Raw genomic sequence first — 15,841 nt, 5'->3', positions numbered from 1 at the left:
GCTGTCCCCAGTGTGTCCCACTCTGTCACAACTTCAGCCCTATCAGGTGGGTGCCGTCATTATGCCCATTTCACAGATGAGGAAATGGAGGCCCAGAGATGTTAAGAAACTTGCCCAGGCTCACACAGTCAGTCAATCAGTCAGTAAGTGACTATATCAGTTATCTATGGCTGCATAACAAATCACCCCAGGATTTAGTGGCTTGAAACATTTACCGTCTTGTGGTTTCTGTGGATCAGGAATTTGGGTCTTTTCTGGGTGTCCATCTTCAAGGTGTCTCACGAGGCTCAGTCATCTCAAGACTTGACTAAGGACGGACCCACTTCCAGGCCCGCCTACACAGCTGTTGGCAGGATTCAGCGCCATGTGAGATGCTGCCCGAGGGCCCTCAGCTCTTTGCTGCTTCAACACAGCACTCACGTCATCCAAGTGAGTGAGCCAGGGCAGAGGTGTACCGGGAAGAGCTAACACAGCAGGGCTGAGACCACTGTCCTCAGAAAGGCCTGAATGCAAGGCTGGCCTCTGGGAACTTCAATTTGGGGAGTGTTCCTCCCACCCTAACTGATTGGGAGGGTTTCTGTGCCTCGACTGTTTATGCAATGTCCTGAACACCTGCTTTCCTTGTGGAAGGCTGGGATTTTGAATGTGCCAGGCAGGGGGTGCCTACATGACCAGCCCTGGTACAAACCTTGGGCTCTGAGTCTCTGATGAGCTTCCTGGTGGACAGCACTTCACACGTATGCCGCAACTGGCTGGATGATTCTCCCAGTCCCCTGGGAGAGGACTCTTGGTTTCCTCCCGCCTTTTTGATGGCGGGAGTGTTCCTCTGCATGGTTAGGCATCATTAATTTCACCAGTGCCCTTGCCATGGGCTTCGCAGGTCTTTCCAGTTTTCTGTTACCATAAACGATGTTGCATTGCATGATGCAGACACATCATTTTGCTCACTTGCAAGTGCAGGAAGTGGACTTGCTGGGTCAGAGTTATGTATATTTGTCATTCTTTTTTAGGAACTTTATTTTATCATCTTCTCTAAGGTGGTATTCCAAGGCTCAAAGGAAACAGAGGCTTTTAAGTGAAAAATTTGTCTCCCAGGTTGCCTCACCTGCAACCAACCCACTGCTATTCTGGACGTGTGGGTCTCCTTCAGAGATGCCCTCTAGGCAAATACGAGCGTATCTGTGTCCTGGCGAGAAAACGTTCGTTCTTCAGCCAGATTGGTCTTTTCTCCTGCAACACTCTCTTTTCAGAGCAGAAACCCCTCACCAAAATATTGATTAGAACTGGAGAGAAACCTTCAGTGTAAGTGTTCATGTTAAGAACATCCTTGTCAATTTTTATTTCAGGTTTTTAAATGGTCTCATCAGGCTTAGCCATATACCATCATCCTCTAGCTTATTTTTTAATAAAAGGGGTATTTTTTAAGAAGCTTTCTTCTCCCTGTAGTCTGTGCTTCTTCCTAGCTGCTTTGTCCTGTTTGCTTTGATTCCTATATTCAATGACAGAGGCTGTTTCCAGGTGTCTGGGGAATCCTTGGTTGTCCACTCTTGACTACCGAGGGCTCCGAGGCGTCTCAGCTGCACTGCTGGGGAGAACGCCACCTGAGGGTGACTCTAGGCGGCCAGCTCTGGGAACCCTGAGGCCACACTTTAGATCTTTCCCCTGGAGCTGGACAGGTTCCAGAGAAGTGTCTTCCAATAATCTCCCACGGGGAGACTGGCTGCCCCAAACATTCAGGAGCCCAGGGAAGGGCCGCCTGTGGACAGCTGCACAGCAGACTGCTTCTCGGCTGTGCTCACCACTGACTTAGGGGTTCACTCTCTCGGTTCTCTTAGTACTACCTCTCAGTTTGCTTTCCAGCTTCTGAAATTGTGTTGCTTCTGTACTGCCCTCTCTTTGTTTTTGTTTGTTAAAATATGGTTACTGTAGTTTTATGAGGGCTTGGGGGGCAGTGAAATTAGATGCCTGGATTCAATCCATGTCTCAAACCAAACCCTCCTAATTATCCTCTGCTTCGAGAAAAGCTCATAAATTTACATTTGACAAAAAAAGCTTAGAGGTTTTAAACAGCTTTAATTTTAAAAGAAGCAAGAAAACATATACTCATATATCACATTTGTTCCTCTGGAGGTTCACTCCTTACTGGCAATTTTGAAAAGCTGCTGAAACCATGAAAATGCGATCACTAAAAAGCAGCCCTTGCAATGCAACTATCCCTTAAAAAGGGAGGTGTCCTGTGATAGAGGCCCCAGTCACAACTGAACTGCCGGCTCTGCTCCTGTAGGTCAAGACTTTTTTTAAAAATTGGAATCCTGTTAATTCAGGGAAGGAGCAGGTCTGAAGAAAAAAATCTGAATTTATTTTTTCAAAAGGTAATGAAGACTTGGTTATGTAAATAATAATAATAAATGTTATATGCCAATTGCTGTACCCCTAATTAGGGAATTAGGGGAAATCATTTACATTTAAATTTGAATTATTTTCTTTATGTTTTGGTAACTAAAGTTCCCGTATTTATCAAAACAGCCTACCTGCAGGCTGTTCATAATGTGATAAAAAAAAAATAAACTACTGTGTTTTAAAGAAAAAACAAAACCAAAAAAATTGGAATCCTGGCTTTGTCACTTACTCTGTGTGATGTCTGGTAGTGACTTATTTCTTGCTTCCATTTCCTTATCTGTGAGTAGGGGTGAGAATACCCCCCTCCATTAGGTTGCTGTATTGAATGAGTCACATATCACTGGTCAGTTTATTGTCTCATGGCTACAAGTTCATCCATCATTGCCCTCTCTGCCAGAAGGGATCTGGGTCCTTGAAACAGTTCTGCCAGTTCTGGCAGTAGAGGGCACTAGAGAGACACAGCAGGAAGAAGGGGTTTTGCCTCAAGATTCTGGTGTCCTTGCTCCCCAGCTGTCCCACTGTGTGCAGCTGCCCCGTGTCCAGCTCCTGCGGGGTGCAATGGCCAGCAGCGCCCAGTGGCCAGCAGCCTTCCCCGGCACCCTAGAGGGCAGATTTCCAGCAAGTTCCACCAACGCAGAGCCATAGCAATGTCCCTGCGGTCACACACTCCTCAATAAATCCCGGGGTGAGGAGTGATGGGCTCCTCCTGCGGTGCTCCCGCCCAGGGCTAGCTGCTCCTTCTGTCATTCCCACACCCTTCACCATTCTCTTTACTTTTTACCAGCCAAGCCCTCATTACCCCGACTCCACTACCATAAGCCATCCTTCCTATTAAATTTCCCGTTCCCACAAATTACTATGGTTTCTCCTGGTCACACCTGACTGATATGAGTCAGTGTAAGTAAATCACTTAACTATCATTGGCAAAGGTCCGACGTTGCCCTGTTAAATGACTGTTATTACCTAGGACCTGGTTTGCTTATACATTAAATTGGGATGAGATCTAAATACTCAAGGGTGTTTTATCGACTGCGTGGGCCCACAGCAACTATGATGCAGTGTGGACAGACCTGGGTTTGAATTATGGCTGTCATTTAATATTGGTCGTGACGATCTAACCATGCCTATGTAGACTACAGCTACACAAAATGTTTGTAAAGTACCTCAACTGAACAAATGTTAGCCATCTTTACTGCAAAGAAAACGGCAAGGGTTCTAATTTGCCTTTAAGGTTATATAAACCAATGGTCCTCAACCTGATCACAAGTCAGGCCATATGGGGTTTAGACTCCACACGGCCATAAGAAATAAGAGTCTCCAATAATAGGGCCAGAAATCTGCATTTTAAAGCAGCTCTGGAGAAACTTGAACAGAACTAAGAGCTCCCCCTTCCCTTTGGCTGGTGAAGTTGGCCTCGGCACAGCTGGTGGGAATTGGAAGGGCCAGGGTCTGAGGCTTTCAGCTCCAGTGAAAGAGGGGATTAGTACCTTCAAATGTTGAACAAATAGAAATAGGAAAACCAGGGCTACGCTGCTTACGTGGGAAAAAAGGGAGGGTAAATATGGAAGGGGGACTACAATAGAACCAGGTGGTGGGTTGGAATCAGAGGTATTGGTGTGACATGGTTTTAAACAATGTACAGGTAACACATACAGATGTACAAATGTAAGGTGTGTGCACACACACGCATTTATTTCCTAGCTGTCTCTGCTGAGAGGGCCTGTAAGAAACAACACCCCAGTAGCTGTGAGCACACCTAATACCAGACGTTGGTTTCTAACGACCAGGTTCCACTAAAAGGATCTGGGGATCCGGGGTGGCTCCAGGACTGGACCATCATTGTACCAGAAAGAAGCATGATGGGGACATGTGGAAGGACGTTAGAACCGACTAGAAGCAACTCCCATCAGCAAATCCTGGGACAATGACAGTAACATATAGCTTACTGAATAAAATAGGAATCCTTGAGTCCACATGACATAAATGAATAAAGAAGTAAATGGGGGAGAGGGGAAAAGTGTTTAGTGTAGAATGCAAACTAATAATGTAGAGGAGTGATAAAATTGCAAATTATCATTTTGCAGATCTCATAGTAAATACTAGTTCAGGAAAAATTACCAAGAAATGCTAAAGCTGGTCAAGTTTGATAACAAAGAGATACACAGTCAAAGTATCTCCCTGCAAAATACCTGTTAATGTTTTAAGTGAAGAAATGTGGAGGCAGTTTTATTCAAGTAAAACTTAACTAGGAAGTGACAAATCCACGTCACGAGCCTCCTGATATGCTCCTGGTGCCTTTGTTTTTAGCAAAGACATGCTGAAGTAGTAAGGGATAATGAAACATGTCTGCAACTAACTCAAATGGTTCAGAAAAAAAAATTAGTTACACACACACAGACACAGGAATTTAGGTGAAGGGTAAATAGGAACTCTTCACACTACTGAGCTGGAAAGCATTTCAAAATCAAGACTTAGGAGACAAATCAACCAAACACAGCGTGTGGCCTATTTGTGCAAACCAATTTAAAAAACAAACTGAGAAGAAGCAAATGTGAACATTAACTAAGCTATTGGTGGGTTTTTTTGGTCTTTATTTCTTCTCCATCTCCCAGAAGCCACTTTTCTACTGCTTTTTTCTGAGTTCAACTTTTCTTTTTTAGATTCCACTCATAAACGACACCATGTCGTATTTGTCTTTCTGTCTGCCTTATTTCACTCAGCACAACGCCCGAGGTCCATCCATGTTGTCACAATGGCAGGACTGCTTTCTTTTTTACGGCTGAATAATATCCCGTTGTATATACATGCGCCACTTCTTTACCCTTTCATCTGTTGATGAACGCTTAGGTTTACCCGTTTCCGTACCCTGGCTATTGTAAATAACATTATGACTAACATGGGGGTGCAGATATCTCTTGGAGATAAGTTTCATTCCCTTTGGATCAATACCCAGAAGACTGCTGAATCATCTGGTAGTTCTATTTTTAATTTCTCGAAGGACCTCCAGACCGTTTTCCACTCCCACCATCAGTGTACCAGGGTTCTCTCTTCCCCATGTCCTCACCAGCCTTTCTTCTTTTAGGTAACAGTCATCCTAACAAATTGTGAGGTGACATCTCGTGGTTTTGATTTGCATTTCCCTGATGACTGCTGATGTTGAGCACTTTTTCATGTATCTGTGGCCATTTGTCTTCTTTGGGAAAATGCCTACTTAAGTCCTTTGCCCCTTTTTTTAATTGGATTTTTTTTTTAATTCAGTTGTATGGGTTCCCTGTATTTTTAGTATTAACAGGTTAAATTTTAGTATTAACCCCTTATCAGACATATGGTTTGCAAACATTTTCTTCCATCCCATAGATTACCTTTTCATTTTGTTGGTTTCCTTTGTAGTCCCACCTGTTTATTTTTGCTTTTGTTGTCATACCCAAAAGAGTCATTGCCAGGAGCCATGTCATGGAGCTTACCCCTTATGTTTTCTTCTAGAAACTTCAGAGTTTCAGTCTACATTTAAGTCTTTAATCCACTTTGAGCTGACTTTTGTATATGTGTAAGATAGGGGTCCAGTTTTATGCTCTGTGCATGTGGCAATCCTCTTTTCCCAGCACTATTTATTAAAGAGACTGTCCTGTTCTCATTGTATAGTCTCAGTTCCTTTGCCAAAAATTGACCACATATGCATGAGTTTATTCCTGGGCTTTCTATTCTGCTCTACATGCCTGTTTTCCTACCAATAGCATACTGTTTTGCTATAGCTTTTTAATACAGTTTGAAATCAGGAATATGATGCCTATAGCTTTATCCTTTTTCTCAAGATTGCCTTGGCTACTCAGGGTCTCTTGTGGCTCCATCTAAATTTTAGGATTCTTTTTTCTGTGAAGAATGCCACTGGAATTTTTTAGGGCTTGCGTCAAATCTGTAAGATCACTTTGGGCAGTATGGACATTTCAACAGTATTAATTCTTCCAATCCATGAGCATGGAGTATCTTCCCATTTATTTGTGTCTTCAATTTTTTCATCCATGTCTTAATAGCTTTCGGTGTACAGAATTTTCATGTAAGTTATTTGACGTTAAGGAATTGTTACTGCTTTTGGTGTGAAGTTATTGAGGTTATTTTTTTATTTTTATTTTTTTTTGCGGTATGCAGGCCTCTCACTGTTGTGGCCTCTCCCGTTGCGGAGCACAGGCTCCAGACGCGCAGGCTCAGCGGCCGTGGCTCACGGGCCCAGCCGCTCCGCGGCATGTGGGATCTTCCCGGACCGGGGCACGAACCCGTGTCCCCTGCATCGGCAGGCGGACTCCCAACCACTGCGCCACCAGGGAAGCCCCTGAGGTTATTTTTTATTTTTATTTTTTAAAAGATTTTTTCGATGTGGATCATTTTTAAAGTCTCTATTGAATTTGTTACAATGTTGCTTCTGTTTTATGTTTTGGTTTTTTGGCCATGAGGCGTGTGGGATCTTAGTTCCCAGACCAGGGATTGAATCCACGCCCCCTGCACTGGAAGGCGAAGTCTTAACCACTGGACCGCCAGGGAAGTCCTGAGGTTATTTTTTAAAAAGAAAAAGGGTCCTTATCTTTTGAAATGTTAGACACGATTTACTTCAAAATAATATAAAAAGGTGGGTATTAATAAGACTGCATTCACTGTGAAAGCCAGATGACAAGGCCATGAAGGTTCACCACACCATACTCTTATCTTCTGAAATTTTGATTGTCATGATAAGATGTGTCACCCAGAACCCCGCCTGACACATAGCAGGGACCTGGTAAGTGATTAACTGAAATGACTGCGCAGCTCCTGCCTGGTCAGCACAGCGCCCGAGGGAGCCCATTCAGCACTGGAGATGGTTCCCAAGCTGCTAAGCAACCCTTTACCCACCCAAATCGGGCTCACTGTAGTTGAAGGGTCAATACCGCCCTCTGGAGGATAAAAGGTAAACCCACAAGAAAGTCCTTCAAGTGCTTTCAGGCCTAACCACTGACTTTATTCAAGAGCTGTCTTCACATTAAAATTCCTTCCACCAGCTAAGGCTTTAATCCTAATGTTTCCATTTACCCCCAAATAAGTTAGTTCCTTCTGCCTCATGAACCGGAGTAAACACTAGAATCGTACACATACCCATTTTCATTAATGACTCTTTATTTAAACTTTGCAAGGATCCCAAACCCCATTTAAAAATTAAAATTGCAGGGTACTCCAATAAAAGCACATAAGCCCCTCATGACTAGTATCACAATTCACAATACAGCTCTTACTGTGAGAAAGTTTACTTTACCTTTTATTACAAAGGCACAGAAGTCATCTGAGACCTCAGATATTAACCCCACTGCGTATTAATGTCGCACTAATGGGCAACTTAACACGGTTATTAAAGCTGATAGTACAGTTTTCCAACAATCCACGCGTAGTTACAGATTCTCCCTAAAAAAATGCCTAAAAGAAGCACTAGGCCTTAAGACCAATATAGGCATAACAAAAGGGACCTGAAATTTTCTGCCAGGGCAGTTATATGTCTTGGTAGAATAAGACTTTAACAATGAAAGTCTATTACCGGCAACAGGCATACTGGACCCATCTTTGCCAAAGAAATGGGGAAATTCTAACAGCTAAAAAAATACCTTCCATACGCTCCATGTGAAAGGAGTCCGGGGGTCATTCAAAGACCTAACCTTCCGTCACTTCCCAGTCTTTACAGATGTGTGCCTCACCAGTCAGAAGTAGGCCTGGGTTTCATCTCAGCGGCGACGCCGAGGTGGAGGCCCCTGCAGCCAGCGCACCAGGGCGGGCCGGCCGCCGGGTCACTGCCTGTGGCGGCATCCGGCCGGCCGGCTACTCTGCCCCTTGCTCGGCACCCGCCTTGTCCTCCGGAGCCCCAGGGCTGGCTGCACTCTCGCTTGTTGGAACAGCCCCCTCTTTCTTCTTTTCTGCCAACACTTCCAGCCCCATCATCCTGAGATAGTGAAGCCGTTCGTTCTTTGGCACAAAAGTTCGAATCGAGGCCTTTCCCCGCCATCCACACAACACGATGGGGCACTGCAGTGTGTCCGGTTTCCTGTGAACAGAACGGCTCCGGGTAAGCGTTAAACATCCTCCTAACTGCACCGTAGGCAGTACTAACATAGAACTGCTCCCCCAAAAATACCCCCAAGCCACGGGGAAGGCATTTTAGTCTGTGATTCTATGGAGGCTTCTCTCAAAGAAAACCAGCTTCCTTCTTCCTGTCCTGAAGAGCATCAACACCCTCAGGTTGGCCAGTCTTTCCTTCTAAAAACTCACAGTGGAATAACCCCCAAATCTGCAGATTTCAAACACTTTCAGTGTTAGAATCTCCAAATACTTGCGTCTTCGCCAATGTGAAGACCTATCTGTATGCCCACCCTACCCACCAACAGGAATCTGTCCTGTCCCTCATGGCTCCTTGCAGCTCCTGCCCACGTCTACAGGTGAGCAAACTGAGGCCCCGGAGAGGCCGGGTAACTGGGCCCAGAGCAACAGCGCCAGCCGCGTGGGGTGCCAGGACCGGGAGCCAGGACCACCATTCTTTGCAGACTCAATGCTTCCCAGAATTGGGTCTGGTCACCCACCCCCACAACGGTACAATGCCCAGCACACCAAGCCTGCCTGTGTCCAGCAAGCAGTGCCATCCGGGCCCAAACACCCTGGCTGCGCAACCGGCTTCCCAGGCGGCACCGACTCCCCTTTCCTAACTGGGAGGGCGGCTACTGTCTGTATTGCGCATGTGTCCCTTATCAAGCACTGTGCGTATCCCCGTGTACCATGCATACTGTTATTTACTTTCTTTCAAACGTGACTCTGGTCTAGTTTTTAGGCTCCTAAAGCCCTCATTTAAGTAAACATGTGTCCCAAGCCTACCTGATGCCAGGCATCAGTGACACAGGCTGTGCACGGAACAAACAAGCGTTTCAATCATATTTCTTAAAAAACAAACAGAAAAAGAGAAGAGAAAGGCCTGAACCAGGAAGAGAGAAACCACTAAGAAAAGGAGATGGAAACACATCTCCTTTTCTTAGTGGTTTGGTAAAAAACGATGACAGGAAAATACCAGAAAATTCCCATACTCCCATTGTCTTCCTCTTTAAAAAATCTAATTCCTAAAGCTGTCTTTTCACCTGTCTTTTCACCTGTGTACTTCAACTGGTAGAAACCAGTGTATGTGGAAAAGCGGACCCACATCTTAAAACAGCCTACAGTTTTCTACGTGGGCCACACAAGCACTGTTACCTTAAAACCCACCTGCCGTCTTACTCCTGGTCCCCACCCCCCAAGGCTGCTCCCCACAGACGATGCTGGATGCTGGGACCTGGCCTCCTGTGCAGACTCCACCCAGGCTGCTGTCCAGCTGGGTCCTGCCTTCCAGAGAAGCTGCCCAAACCCCTCTCCAGCCCAGACCCTGTTCTATCTCCTCCTTTGGAAATGGTGCTTTATTTGACAGAGGCAGCTGTTAAATGTAAACCAGTCTGGGGATGAAAACGCTGACTCTGCCACCCCCTTGCTGAGGACCCCTGGGCCTGACACCCAAGTCCTCTGTCTTGTTTCTGGCAAGTGCTGACCACGTGGGACCTGCTCCCCCTGTGAGGGGTGTTGCAGAACAGTGGTTCCGTGCTCCCGAGGTGGCTGTCAGTCTAGCTATGGGGGCCGGCCCCCCATGCCCCGGCCCAGAGCAACACTGCCTGATACCTAACGGGTGATCCACAAACACCAGCCGAACCAACAGCAGAGGTGGAAGAACTCAACCTCTCTTGACTGTCCTATCTGTACACTTCCTCTGTTTAAGATAAAAATCAGAATTAGATTTCTGGGGCACAGAGAATAGGACTCTGCATTTTATCTTCTAAATAAAAATACACATGGCTTGTTTTATCAAGAGTATCTTCATGATACACGAAAATATTCCATTTCTAAAGTTTGCACAGTACTATTTGAGGGGAACATCATAAAAGGCTTCTAAGACCACCCACCATCCTCCCACCTCCAAGAACACGGAGGCTCCGATGGCAGGAGCGTCTCACTTACGTGGGGTCCGGTTCGTACTTCAGGACGACGCTGCCCTTGGCTGGAAGAGAAACAGACACACACTGGTCGAGCTCTGCCAGCAGGGACACCTCTGCGGTGCACGTTTATGTGCCCAGAGAACAGTAATCTGGACTCTTGATCTCAGGGGTCTTGAGGCAGAAAAAAGGCCTTGCCGTCTAAATTCACAATGCCGTCCGTAAGCCAGGCACCAAGTGCCAGGGGACAGTGTAGGAGAGGCTCACGTCAGACCACTGAGAGACTGAAAACACTCAGCAAGCCTCTCTCAGGAGCAGGGAGGTGGGGATTAACTACTGCTTAATTCTCAGAACTCAAGACTAGCTCCAACTCCCAGAAAGAGCATGGAGCAACACATTAAAAACTGTCAAAAATTATGCTGCGGTCGTCCAAATGTAGGATTAAAAGAGAAAGAGAACACACGTCCCCTCATCCTTTAAAGCAATCCCTACTTTGAACGCAGCCCTGCCTGGGGAGACGAGGACGCCTCGGCACGGCGAGCTCCTGCCGCTCAGGCTTCAGGCCGGAACGTAAGGCATGAGACCACGTAACTTCAATGACTGATTTGTGCCCTTTTCATCCAATCGAGCCGGAAATAAGGAATAAGTTATAAAAAAGCAAGCAAGAATGAAAAGAAAAACAGAACTAGAGTCCCAGGTGGAATTATTTGTATTCGTAGGAGGAAACGTCACTCAGTGATTCGAGGTGGAAGTTTATGAAACAGAAAAGCAAGGATGTGACCGCTACCCACAGAGCAGCAGGAACCTTGGGCAAGGATGCACATTCTACCACGGGGGGCTGGTCAAGGTGCCAAACCAAGCCGACAGCCTGTGCTCGTCTCTCCTGGGCCTCGAGATGCAGACACACCCGAGCGCTGGGACCTGCCCTCTGCTTCCACGCGGGGCCCGGTCCTGGCTGTCTGAGTGACAGCGGGTGGCTTGGGGCTCTGGCAGGTGGGCCGGCCAGGTGGAAGGCTGGCTCGGGGAAGGAGAGCAACCCCAGCAATGCCCTTGACCCTCAATGAAAGGGATTATCAGGCGTGTCTCCAGAAATCCCTCCGAAAATCGACACAGGCACTAAGAACAAAGCCACAACGTACATGAAAGTGAAAAGCTCCGTCAGGCAGGAACACCTGCATCTCCACTATGTGTGCGAGGACAAGCGACGCCTCTGCGCCAGTCAAACTGCTTACCCATGTCCTTGACTTGGCCGTATGCCTCACTGCTGAGTTTTCTAAAGAATGGATTTTCCTGGGTTAACAGAATTTTAACATCTTCCATCGAGACGGTGACAATTCTTGAATTAATAAATGGATACAATGTATATATTCCCTGTGGGAATAAAGAGAGGTGGCCATTACGAATGGCAGCACACCGCCCATGCACGTGAGGTGAGCCGCCCGCCCAAGTCCGCGGGCTTTGGCGGCCCTCCCCTCACATCAGCCCCACCCCTCACCACAGCCCCAGGCAGGCGGGACGCTGGTGACACACGGGACACACGCCAGCAAGCACAGCCCCACCCTGGCGCCCCAGGAAAGCTCAGTGTCTTCGAGAGCCCCCCTGGCAGCAGCCGGCCCGGTGCTCAATGGTCCTGACCCGCCGGGCTGGCTCAGAATCACCCATCCACACCTTCACGGCTGGTGCCGCCCCACCAGCTGCGCTTACCTCCTGCGCCAACCGGAAAGCACAGTCGAACTCTTCACCGCTGTTATTTCGACACCAGACTTTAACCCCAGTGTTAATAACCTGGAATGGAAAATATCAGATGAAACGCACGTAAGTGAAAGTCAGGATAATCGACTAAAATACTCCTATCTAGCACAAGGAGACAGAGCTCTAAGTAGCTGCTGAAAAGAAGGAAAAAAGGAGTGGAAAACACTTCAAGAGTCATCTGACTAAAATAGACGTTCTCTTGCCCCGACCGATACTCTCACACAGCTTTGGTTTCTGTGGCTTATACGGACTGATAATTACAATAGACGTTAAAACCAGGAAACTCTGAAAACACAAGAATAGGTCAGCACACATTCCACGGGCCATCGGGAGCAAGGATGCCGTCAGCCTGGAAGCCCCAGCGGACACCCAAGAGAGGACAGGAAAGACGGCACCTAATGGCCTAGCACTGTCCTGAGAACACTCTGAGCTCGGGGGCCTCCAGACCACAGAGATGAGCTGCGTTAAACAAGCAGGCAAGAGGGAAATGAGCTGGGAAAACTGCAAAGCAAATGAAAAGAGGGCCCAGAGGTGGGAAAAAATCTAAGGAAAATGGAAAAAAACAAAGCCAAGCGCCCACAGGAGCAGCAGGGAGACGTCGGTCCCCCGTGACGCAGACGGTGTGAGCCCAGCGGGGCGGACGGGACACGGCCGGGCAGCCTGTGCCTGGCAGTGGCTGAGGCCCCCGGGCAGCTCGGCTCCCCTCTGCCCACGATGGACAGACTGGCAGGGCCGCATCAGGGCCAGCCCCTCCCAACCGAGTCCGAGCAGACACGAAAGCACCGCGCGCTGAGCGCACGCGGGCCCCGGGGCTGTGTGAGCTGTACCTTCACTCTCTCACTGTTGTTCAGCAGCACGTTTCTCAGCTCCTTGGACACCATGTAGAGCTGCCTTCTCTTCCCCTCCACGGTTCGACTTAACAAATTCATCTTTGGGAAGGAAGGGCCCAAAGCATAAAATTTCCTGTGAAAAAGACAGGGCTGCTTGTAAGAGTTCCGTTCAGAATGTGACGAATGCCTCTTGGCGGCCTGCTCTCCCCGACAGATCCCATTTCTCAAAGCTGCTGTGGTTAAGGGTGCTGGCACTCTGCCGTGGACGCCCACCTTCACCTGCTTCACCTGGGCCTCCAGGAGCTTCGCCTGAGCACAGCTAGATCTGGGACCTGCATTAACAAGTGCAACTTCTCCCCCCAACTGCTGCTCCAACAGCACACCTGAGAGGACCCACCTGCTCCACGGGCATTTTAGGAGGGAATTTTACAAACACAGGCAAAGGACCAGTTATCTACAAGACGATGAATGTAAGTGACCACTCTGGTTTAAAGATACTAAGTTCAACAAACAAGGAAGAGATGAACCCAAGACTGTTATCCTGAGCACCTTGTTCTACCTGGAAATCCCACCCAGACGCACTACTCTTCATTTCCTAACCGGGGAGCCCTGGCTGCAGTCCAGAGTTTTCCATCTCTCTATCTTCTATACCTTTGGGTGGCTTAGGTTCTCTGATTACTGCTCACCTTAAATTGAAGGGTTCAGTAAACACCCTCTAAACTTTCATCCAGCTCTGACATGCGTTGTTAAAAAGGGGCTAAATGAAAAACTACAGTTAAATGTGACCACATGTGCATTTCACCCTACGGTAAATTTAAAAGAAGAATTTAAAACGTTGAATTCATCCTTACTGGATAGGTGGAAATAATGGGTCGTCTTCAGGAATAAATACAAACGGATCTTCTTTAAATCCAAATAACTTCATTTTCTTAGATGGAGGAGGACTGAGAAGGGAATGGAGACAGGTAATCTGTCATCCGAGGAATACCGCTAAATCCCAACAGCACATCCCTCCTCCCGCCCAGCCCTCATCCCAGCTCCATGCCGCCCAGGCTCTGGAGGGAAGTAGGTCTCTTCCCTCCAGGGGTCATCAGCACTGAACCGTGTCCTATACAGCAAGGACCTTCTCACCCCTGCAAAACCACCCCCGAGAGAGATCTGGGTTCCTGTTTAATCTACAAGGGCTGGGGAGACACAAGAACGTGAGGATCAAGACACAACCGTTGGGCTTCCCTGGTGCGCAGTGGTTAAGAATCCACCTGCCAATGCAGGGGACACGGGTTTGAGCCCTGGTCCGAGAAGATCCCACATGCCACGGAGCAACTAAGCCCGTGTGCCACAACTACTGAGCCTGCACTGTAGAGCCCGCGAGCCACAACTACTGAGCCCATGTGCTGCAACTACTGAAGCCCGCATGCCTAGAGCCTGTGCTCCGCAACAAGAGAAGCCACCACAATGAGAAGCCCACGCACCACAACAAATAGCCCCCGCTCGCCGCAACTAGAGAAAGCCTGCGTGCAGCAGCAAAGACCCAACGCAGCCAAAAAGAAAGTAAACAAAATAAAAAGACACAACCGTTTCTTACCCACACACACCATCTTTCTTATTTTCATTATTCTCTAAATTCTCAGCTCTTTCAGTTGCTTCTGTGTCACTAATACCAGCGGCCGGTTTACTCTCCAGCTCCAAGGGGTGGGAAACGCTCCTTCCCATGGGATCTGCGGGGCCCGGCTGCACAGGCCCCCGCGGCTCTGCAGACTCACCCTGCAGCTGGAACAGGGGGTAAGCTTGTTTAAACTCAGACAACAACCTCCTCTGCCCTGATACAGGAAAAGAAGGAACTCAAAATGTCACAAAATCCATCCAAATGAATACAGCATTTCATGTACAAAAGAGAGACAACAGAATTTTTTTAAAACAAGTGTCTTAAATCTATCTACTATTATAAGCAGAATTCACGGGCACTGATTCTAGTTTTAACTTCCTGTTTCCTAGCAAAGGCCAACAACGCCAGCTTGTCTTCACTCAGAAATGCTGCCGTGCATCTGCTCTGCGTGATGAGTCGCATGCTGCCCCAAACATACTATCTGGGGCCGAGAAGACAAGGACATACATAAAGGACAGTGGAAACTCTCCCAGGATCCCTGGGTAAACCGCTGTGGAAGTTAGAAGAAAGATAGTAGAAAGATAAAGTGGACCTCTAGGGACTGAGAAACTACCTGTAGAAAAACGAACTTCTGATCTGGGATAACAGTATAATTTTGGCTTTAAGAATGTGCAAAATGTTTCACTTACATTAATTTTTTATGTATATTTTATATACAAGCTTATATAAAAAAACTATTGCATAACACAGTACAGCGACTACAGGTAATAACACTGTTGCATATTTCAAACTTTCTAAGAGAGCAGATCTCAAAAGTTCTCACCATGAGGAAATACATTCTGTAACTATGTATATATAAACAGAATCATCATGTCGTCCACCTGAACTAATACAATGTTTTATGTCAATTACACCTCAACTTAATAAAATTCTTTAAAGCTACACGTCCTTTCTAACAGGTCACAAGATTGGTAAAAGTGATAATTCTCAATCCCTATGAAGTGAGTTTACAAATTAGGACACCTGAACACAGAAAAGTTCAACATGTCCCTCAGTTCACAAAGCTATTAAGTGGACACGTTGGTAAGGTTCTAAAGCTATTAACACTAGGCAACACTGCCTCCCAGAAAATGTACTCTATTTGTTTAAAAAAAAAAAAAAAGGCAAAAAAGAACAAACCCTTTGCCAAGGCTAGCAATGGTACGCATCCTTTCTATGCCCACCTGTGCCTGCTGTTCGGA

General features: G+C 47.0%; 1 protein-coding gene across 1 annotated transcript in view; it reads right to left on the bottom strand.

The window, feature by feature from the left end:
- Positions 1-7,524: 7,524 nt before the first annotated feature.
- NSUN2 (NOP2/Sun RNA methyltransferase 2) overlaps positions 7,525-15,841 on the bottom strand; it is a 29,303-nt gene continuing 20,986 nt past the window's right edge. The window contains exons 13-19 of the mRNA XM_004274532.4: positions 14,580-14,764; positions 13,846-13,938; positions 12,992-13,127; positions 12,117-12,197; positions 11,645-11,783; positions 10,438-10,477; positions 7,525-8,455 (exon numbers count right to left, since the gene is read on the bottom strand). Coding sequence (XP_004274580.1) covers positions 8,233-8,455; positions 10,438-10,477; positions 11,645-11,783; positions 12,117-12,197; positions 12,992-13,127; positions 13,846-13,938; positions 14,580-14,764 — 897 coding nt within the window. The 3' untranslated portion in view covers positions 7,525-8,232. The remainder of the gene's footprint in view (positions 8,456-10,437; positions 10,478-11,644; positions 11,784-12,116; positions 12,198-12,991; positions 13,128-13,845; positions 13,939-14,579; positions 14,765-15,841) is intronic.

This window comes from Orcinus orca, chromosome 3, assembly GCF_937001465.1.
Source record: "Orcinus orca chromosome 3, mOrcOrc1.1, whole genome shotgun sequence".
NCBI classification, from domain to species: domain Eukaryota; kingdom Metazoa; phylum Chordata; class Mammalia; order Artiodactyla; family Delphinidae; genus Orcinus; species Orcinus orca.
This window is presented reverse-complemented; position numbering and strand designations above follow the sequence as displayed.